Source organism: Thunnus albacares, chromosome 11 (assembly GCF_914725855.1).
Source record: "Thunnus albacares chromosome 11, fThuAlb1.1, whole genome shotgun sequence".
In the NCBI taxonomy this organism is placed as follows: Eukaryota; Metazoa; Chordata; class Actinopteri; order Scombriformes; family Scombridae; genus Thunnus; species Thunnus albacares.
In genome coordinates, this window is record NC_058116.1 from 30,206,896 (window position 1) to 30,215,716 (window position 8,821).

General features: G+C 37.9%; 1 protein-coding gene across 3 annotated transcripts; it reads left to right on the forward strand.

The window, feature by feature from the left end:
- The first annotated feature begins 570 nt into the window (after nucleotides 1-570).
- Nucleotides 571-6,753, forward strand: LOC122992162 (butyrophilin-like protein 2). Of its 3 annotated transcripts, XM_044365816.1 has the most exons (6): nucleotides 571-605; nucleotides 2,840-2,901; nucleotides 3,196-3,239; nucleotides 5,164-5,514; nucleotides 5,619-5,909; nucleotides 6,421-6,753. In XM_044365816.1, exons 3-6 carry the CDS (start codon nucleotides 3,203-3,205, stop codon nucleotides 6,513-6,515), a joined length of 774 nt encoding a protein of 257 aa, XP_044221751.1. In that variant the 5' UTR covers nucleotides 571-605; nucleotides 2,840-2,901; nucleotides 3,196-3,202; the 3' UTR covers nucleotides 6,516-6,753. The 3 variants fall into 3 exon arrangements, with proteins under 3 accessions (XP_044221751.1, XP_044221752.1, XP_044221753.1); XM_044365817.1 differs by lacking the exon at nucleotides 2,840-2,901 and having other exon boundaries at nucleotides 589-605; nucleotides 3,201-3,239; XM_044365818.1 differs by lacking the exon at nucleotides 2,840-2,901 and having other exon boundaries at nucleotides 602-605.
- The last annotated feature ends 2,068 nt before the right edge of the window (nucleotides 6,754-8,821 follow it).

The following is an 8,821-nucleotide window of genomic DNA, read 5'->3' on the forward strand; positions in this document are numbered from 1 at the left end:
GTCTTTTACTAACATATGATTTGTATGATGTGATGTATCTGATGTTGACTGTCATGCAAGCTGAAGACAAAAACAACAAAAGTGGATAATAAAGTTGTTTTGATTTTGATTTTTGTACTGTAACTATTAATATCAGTTTACAGGACTGTCATGACTCAGAATGGCTGATATAGCAGCATTCAACTTCTTGTGCATGTTGTAATAACTCACAATTTTTACACATTGTGCAAGAACAAAAATTCTGATAAATTAATTCATTATATCGCCCAGATCTAGTACCCTATTGTAAAGTGTTACTATGTTTTAAAGTCACATTACATGACAGAATTGATCTGATAATGAAAGCTCTTATTCAGAGTAAATTGCAGAAAGCATTCAAGTGTGTGTGTGTGTGTGTGTGTGTGTGTGTGTGTGTGTGTGTGTGTGTGTGCGTGTGCCTCTGCATGACCTGATTTGTGAGTTACACCCAATCGGATGGCAAAAAGGAAGGAGGAGCCACTGGGCTGCTGCAAGTAGTTTCACTATCTCTCACTTTTTTTTAACAGTAGAGGTGAACTTGCCAAGTGGAGGAACAGCTGCTTGCTCGAGTGTGTGAAGTATTTCTGGTAAGTGTCGTCTCATTTCTTAAAAGTTGCACTTTCATAATGATGATGTTATGAGCTTAATCCCTAAATGGTCCAAGCTGGAAAAATCTAATGGAAATTATATGGTTGTTTTGCCTTTTTTTTTTTTTTTTTTTTTACACATAATCAGTCTTTTATTTAAGTATGCACTGACTGATTTTTTTTGTCAACTTGTTTGCAGCAGAAACAAGAAGTGAACAAACCACTGACACATTGTCAGCTTTTAATTTCATATGTTGAAATGGTTCATTTCCACATCCAGCAGTTACAGAGCAACATTATCATTCATGTGGAGTCGTGTTTCTGTCCACCTGGTGAATGTTAGTCCAATATTTACTCTCTTTTAGCTCTGTTTTTACTCTCTACCAACTCCTGAGGGAAATATCTGGCTCTTTAGCTGCTAAATGCTCCACTATGTTCACCAGCTAGTCTACAGCTAACTGTGTCTGTTTGCTGTTTGGTGCTGAGCAGGTAGTGTACAGTGGCTTTTTAAAACTTTTTCTCCTGCATCATTTTTTTCGGCTACGTTTAAAAATGGGCATTTCCACATACATAAAGACCTGTCACATCTGCCAATTGACAGAAAAACCAAATCATGCTTTTACACCCGCGCTGTTGCAACCCATTCCAGCAGTAAATCAGCCATTTGAACACGTCATAATTGACTGTGTTGGTCCGCTGCCTCGTTCAAAGTCTGGCTGTAGCTACTTCCTAACGGTAACGTGTCACTCGACTAGATATCCAGCTGCATATCCTCTGTGTGCAATGTCTGCCAGATCAGCAGTAAGGCTCTCAGTCAGTTAATCTCTGTGTTTGGGGTCTTTAACAGCTCCAGATCAAACATAAGTCTTCAATTTATCATCCTCAGAGTCATGGTGCACTAGAGTCATTTCACCAGCATTTGAAATTTTTGATTTGCACTTATTGTACTGAGCTAAAAGCTGAGTGGGAGGAGGGGCTGCCTTGGCTTTTATTGTCAGCTAGAGAGGTTTTACAAGAAAGCACCAGGTTCAGACCCAATGATCTTGTGTTTGAGTACACAGTGCATAGCTTTTGGCCATTGTACAGGATCAAAAATCTGTCAAAATCTGTCATAGAGTTACTGAAACCACATCATGTTCAAGTTTCTCACACGACTGAAGCATCATTAACAATAACAACAGAATAATATGACTTCCTGTAAATAGGGAAGTAAAACTACTGTAAATTCCCTTCAGGCCAATGAGGACACAGTGTCTTTTGGACTTTTTCTCTAATCTTTGATTTTTGCTGAAATATTGGATCATTTGAACATTTATTGAAATGAAAGCATGTGAGAAGTTTAGAGGGAAAAATCACTATTTGGTGGAGCTGTTAACAACTCATAGACATGTGAAATGTGACCCCGACTACACACTGCTTTTTGTAAGACGTCAAAAGCCAAAAAGGTTGGAAACCACTGGTTTCATCTTTAACAATGTGTTGTATTTTAAAAGCTTGTTATATTATCCATTGTGTCAAATCTTCATCTGAAAAGTAACTAAAGCTGTCAAATAAATGTAGTGGAGTAGAAAGTACAATATTTCCCGCTTCTTAAATTGGTCTTGAGTTAATTTAAATTATATATATATATATATATATATATATATATATATATATATATATATATATATATATATTTAATATTTCAAATCATTTTACACAGTTCAGAGTGTAAAATGTCTTTTACTAACATATGATTTGTATGATGTGATGTATCTGATGTTGACTGTCATGCAAGCTGAAGACAAAAACAACAAAAGTGGACAATAAAGTTGTTTTGATTTTGATTTTTGTACTGTAACTATTAATATCAATTTACAGGACTGTCAGGACTCAGAATGGCTGATATAGCAGTGTTCAACTTCTTGTGCATGTTGTAATAACTCACAATTTTTACACATTGTGCAAGAACAAAAATTCTGATAAATTAATTCATTATATCGCCCAGATCTAGTGCCCTATTGTAAAGTGTTACTATGTTTTAAAGTAACATTACATGACAGAATTGATCTGATAATGAAAGCTCTTATTCACAGTAAATTGCAGAAAGCATTCAAGTGTGTGTGTGTGTGTGTATGTATGTGTGCCTCTGCATGACCTGATTTGTGAGTTACACCCAATTGGTTGGCAAAAAGGAAGGAGGGGCCACTGGGCTGCTGCAAGTAGTTTCACTATCTCTCACTTTTTTTTAACAGCAGAGGTGAACTTGACAAGTGGAGGAACAGCTGCTCGTGTGTGCGTGTGTGAAGTATTTCTAGTAAGTGTCGTCTCATTTCTTGAAAGTTGCACTTTCATAATGAACTTGATTGAATTGGGATTAATAAGTGACAACACTGAAGGAAACAGCTGGAATGAAGTATCTTAAATTCTTCACTCAGAAGAATTTTCATGTTTTGAAATAAGTATGATCTTGTCTCTTTTTGCATATTATGTGTCAAAAAACATTTAGTCTGACTGATAATAAAACTTAATGAATATATGAAGTAATGAAACTGGTAATGTGTTTTTGTCACAATATGACACCAAAAGATCTTTTATCTTTGTTTTCCAGTACAGACATGTCTTCTTCAAGCCTCGTGATTTTACTTCTGTGTGGTAAGTTCACTGAATCATTTGAAAGCACAGCATAAAAGGGAAGTGGTAGTTTTACCACTACTTAACTTACCAAATGATGTGTCAAAACAGTGATCATTTGTATAGAGGCAGAGGTCAGTGTCATGGAGACTCAGACAACACAGGTCATCCACAACAAGAATTCCTTCAATCAATTCAATTGCTTTTTCTTTAAATTCAGCATTTTTGAAACTCTCAGCCTTCTCTTACTAAACGAACAATTTCTGGCGCTAGGGGTCTCTCAATCAAAACAATAACAAAAGACGGCGTTTGATGATGTCATTAAGTAGTACGGGATCATGGGAATTGTTGTCTTCACCATTGCTGTCATTGCAATCAGCTTCTCCTGGTTTGGATTCCTTCAGTGTGTACCGTTCAGGATGTAACATGTAACAGTCTCTATGGGAAAAATGATTAGGAGGGGAACCCAAAATAGCTCCTCCCACTTCGCAACTCTATAACAGCGATCATGTTTTTAGTCTCCAGAGAGTAGTTCAGTGTAAGGCAGACACCACTGAGCATGTGCAGGAACACAGTTCCATTTACAGAGATTCGCTAGCTTGCTGTGCTACATATTACAACCTCTTGACTTTACACTGAAGCTCTTTGAGAAATTAAAGTGTCTGGGTCTGATTGATATGACGAGTATGAATATATGTCTGACACAAAAAATGACGAGATGTGATGGATTCATAGAAGTACATTTGTATTCAGAAGAGGAAATACAACAGAGACGTTCTGAGAGCAGAGACTGAAGGCAACAGCCCACACTAACGTTAGCTTGGTCTTAATTGTAAGCACTGATGTAACTTTGAGCTTAAAACTTGGATTCTTTGCTGCCTCCAGTCATCAACAGCAGTACACAGGATCCAAAGGAAAAAAAGTGGAATTTCTGTTGCGTATGAAATCATGTGGTCTGGATATGTCCACAACCAAGTACAGAGGACTTTTTTTTCTAACACTAACTTACTAACATACAAGTTATAAAGACATGGAAAAGTATTAGTTGTTTACAATACGAACCACACATGCTCAGTCGCGTCTGCCTTACACAGAACTACTCTCCAGGACTGAAAACGTGATCAATTATCAGTCTTAGGAGCCATTTCTAAATGCTGTCTAGTGAAAACATTATTTATCCACATTTGGTGATTTTACATTTTTCAGATAAACATGATGGTCAAAGGATAGATTCACATTTTTTCAAGTATGTCTAAAAACAATAGTCAGGTGCTGTTATGCTCAGCTCAGCTGGAGACCGAAACATGTAAAAAGACACTGAGACCTCTGAGTTACCAAGAAAACAACAAGCTTTATTTTGAAAATAATAAACTGTACTCAAAAGTGCAAAATAAAGCAAACAAATGGGACGGAGATCCCAGACAAAAGGAACAAAAGATGGGGAAGCTACTGAGCTAGCCATGCCATGGGCCGTGGCACCCAGCGCATCCCCCTAAACCATCAAAAGGAAAATATCATCTAAACTTAACCAAAACAAAACTCGATAACTGGACTACTGATGATCTCCAACCCAAAGTAAAATAACAAAACTCAACTGCCAATGATAATACATAGAGCTCCAGCTGGTAGGAACCAAGTGTCCTGTCCAGAGGGAGGGGGGTGGGGTGGGGCTGTTTACCTGGCAGTAAAATACTAAGAGAGAAATACAGAGAATTTTTTTTTGTTTCCAAATTAACACAAAAAGCATCAAATCTAAAACAAATTTAAAAAATAAGGGATGCAAGTTTAATTATCAGGACACCCTTGCTGTACAGTATGACTTCTGGAGAAAGAATTCTCTTGAAATTTAGTCTCTTATGTGCATGTTTCCGTATGTTTTTAGCTCTCAGATTTTCATTGTTTTGATGAATCAGGATGACATCATTTCTCTTGTTTTCTTTTCTAGCACCCATCATGGGTCAGATACTTGTCCCTCTCAATGCCACTGTCGGAGGGTCCGTCCTGATTCCTTGTTCACTACCACTGAATTCAACAAGCATCAAATGGTTTTACTGGCAGCAGGAGCAATCTAACAACATTTTGTTCCACTGGCACATCAGTGAGAAAACACAGACAACAGCCTCTGAATACAGGAAGAGGTGTCAAGGCTTCAATACTGAGTTTAGTTCTGGAAATATTTCTATTAGACTAAACAATGTTAGTGTTGGAGATGACCAGAAAACATTCACGGCCTGTGTTGGTTTTGATTCTACTAAAGGGCTTAAACATCAGTGCAAATCCTCTTTGCAGGTCTCAGGTATGGAATAGTAGCTTCTTGCTTTCAAACCAAAATCTATACACATTAAAATACTATAAATATCTCTAGTGTGTAAACCATCATGCTTTCTGACACACCCACAGCTGCCTACCAAGATCTTGTCCTGACCATTAACAACACATTAAACAGTGCAACCTGTACGGCACATGGAGGATACCCTGAACCTGAAGTGAAATGGACTGGTCAAAACAAATTCAGCGGTGAACAACTGAAACTGAAGGATGCTCAGATGTCCCATCAGCAGCATCCAACCAAGAAAACCTTCTCTGTCACAAGCACCGTCAGTGTCAAAGAGCTGAAGTCTGTAACCTGCCTCGTGTATAACCCTCACTCCAAACAGCAGATTGAGAGCACCGCAGTGATTGATGCTCCTGGTGAGTGATACAGATACAGATAAATAAAGATAATAAGATGCTTCCCTGATGGTATTGCATTATGGATAAGAATCTAAACATCTAAAGTGCCTACAACTTTTGCACAGTACTAGTAAACTACTAGTAAATACAATTCACCATTAATAAACTATAATGAAACTTACTTTAAATAAACTATAAGCAGTTTCAGTTGTTTGATTTCTGTATTACATAAGTAACTGAAGATTTGGGCAGCTTGTGGAATATTCAGTTGTGGTAATACATAGCAAGCAATTAGTACATCCATCTATCCATCTATCTATCTATCTAATTAACATCAACATGATGTAAATGAGTCAGATTTAGCCAAAAGGCAAATTTTCAGCTGCAGTCCCTGGACAGGTTGATGTTAAACATTAAAAGAAACAAACAAGACAAACAAAAGCCAGATATTGACGTGTTCAAAGATGTGTTTATATTATTGCAACATGTTAAAATAATTTGTTACTCTGTTATGTCTCCTAATTTACAGGTGAGGAGCTGCTGAGTATAATAGGTGCAATAATTGGAGTCATTGCTGCTGTATCATTATTATTATTATTTGTGTTTTCTCTACAGAAGACGTGAGTAACTGTTTTTATTTATTCTCTATTATGATTGTTATTTGCTATCTTTTTGTTGCTGGATATAAAGATATCATCAACTTGTGAAAAACCATGAACTCAAATACCACACAGACACCTTGTGTACAAAACAGTTTATGTGCAGATGTACCCACCTTCTGATTCTATCCACAAGAATATCCTGTATTCATACTGTCAGTGGTATTGAGCAAAAACATACAACAGTTCGATATAACAAAACAATCAAAGCTGAGTGGTCCACTAAATAGCTTCTTCTGAGCTTTCAACCACATCTCACATCAGCTAACTGAGTTTGCTCAGGTGTCTTTAAGTGACTGGTCATACATGTGTACAGCCGAGGTGTTTTCTATCTGTGCAGCCGAGGGGCCACCGATGGACTTTTTCTCACTGACAGTCCCGGTGCTTCCTCTGCAGGCTCCACTTCACTCAAGCTGCCCGTCAGACCAGCTGCTTCTTCCCACTTTAACCTGAATAACAAACCGGGGCTCAGTGCTCCGGTTGGATCCACATGGAGAACTGGGGCTAGTGTTAGCTGGGAGGAGTGGAGCGTTAGCCGCAGCATGGCCGGAGGGAAGCACAGCCAGCTAGCCTCTGCTAGCCTCCCAGCTAACGTTAGCCTTGGCTCTCTATGTGGATCGAACCGGAGCACTGAGACCCAGTTTGTCATTCACGTTAAAGTGGGAGGAAGCACCGGGACCGTCAGGGTAAAACAGTCTGTGGAGGGAAGCACCATCAGGGGCGGAGGAGAAGGCAACAAATCCGCCTCTCATAATCGGCAGAAATGGCTGCTGCCAATATTTCATTTTAGAGTTTTTATCGGCCGATACCAATGATGTGCCGATAATATCGTGCATCCCTATTCATAAAAGTATCAAAGTGGTTTAAAAATCAATTAAAACAGAAATTAAATCTGTATCTTATGTGGTAGTGTACAAGGAATAGAATAAATAGTGTAGGTAACATCCATACGACACACACACACACACACACACAAAACGAAACAAGTCTCTCTTCCTGTGTGAGTGGTTCACATTAACATTGACATCATTTAGAGAGCTGTAAAACATCAATAGACCCTCAACTATTTTGTTGTGCCCTCATGACTGAAACATTTACCTTTAATTCCAGGTAAAACAATTGAACTGGAGGCCTTACCAAGTAGTAAACAAAGAAGACTCAGCAGCCGAGGAAGAGAGAATTGCTCCTGTTTCTTCTTCCAACTCATCAGAAGGTGATTTTTCTGAGGGCAACGTTTATTAGACAATCAAGCTTTGTCTTGCCATTTCTCTCTGAGGCGGGATGCTGCTGTAGACGATGCTTCCAATGAGGACACCACCACTGCTGCTGTTACTGCTGATACAGAAGAGAAAACAAACGTATTAAGTGACAGCAACGAAGATTCAGATGAAACAAAATCCACAGAAAGACAAATGGATCAGATCTGGGATCAGAGCTGGTGCAGACAGGGAGGCAACAACAGAAGTTAAAGGACTATGGCAGGAAACTGCTAACACCTACAGTATGTGCAAAGATTTTCCTTCATACATCAGAGTGGAGAGAAGTTTAAACAGAGGTGTGTTGTGCTTTTGTCACACTCCATGTAACACATGAACTATCCCTCCCTGCATAAAGTGGACCTATTATGCATTTCCTTATTTTCAGATATATATATATATGTATGATGTCACAGTGTTGGGTGTTGGATGTTGTTGATGTTCAAATAATGAGGTAAAAGTATGTATAAATTATCCCTGTGAGCAAAAAGCACTGACTGTAGACTGCTCTGAACGCTTATCTTAAATTTTTCTACTTTCAAGAAATGTTGATTTTAATTTAATTTCAAAGAGTATAGATGCACAAGAGACGAAACCATCACATTCATTCAAATTCATCACATCTTATGCCCCCAAAATCGATGAATTTCACATCCAAATCAGAAGTGCAGTAAAAAAAGAATTAAATATAAGTCATCAGTAAAATTACAGTTACAGTATACGAGTGATAACATCATAGTAGAATTACCACTGAAGTTCCACCACTTACAATACCTGATTTAATACCATGGTAAAACCAGGAGTCCCATTCAGGACACACTCCTTTATTTAAAAACTTTTCATAAACATGAACAATTGAACAGAAACTTTGTGTATTTCTTTATGTAAGTATACAGGCTGCATTAGAATAAAAGTTATAAATTAAATACTGGCCTGTGGCCTTCAACTAGAAAGCAAAACAGCCTAATAAACATTTCAAATCAGAGGAACTGTATGAAATGTGATGCTCTAACAA

What these genes read in the sequence shown, in the direction of transcription:
- LOC122992162 (XM_044365816.1), top strand. Translation starts at nt 3,203, where the DNA reads ATGTCTTCTTCAAGCCTCGTGATTTTACTTCTGTGTG. An exon ending in CGTGATTTTACTTCTGTGTG is followed by an intron (nt 3,240 to 5,163) that starts GTAAGTTCACTG and finishes TTTCTTTTCTAG; the next exon opens with CACCCATCATGGGTCAGATA. An exon ending in ATCCTCTTTGCAGGTCTCAG is followed by an intron (nt 5,515 to 5,618) that starts GTATGGAATAGT and finishes ACACACCCACAG; the next exon opens with CTGCCTACCAAGATCTTGTC.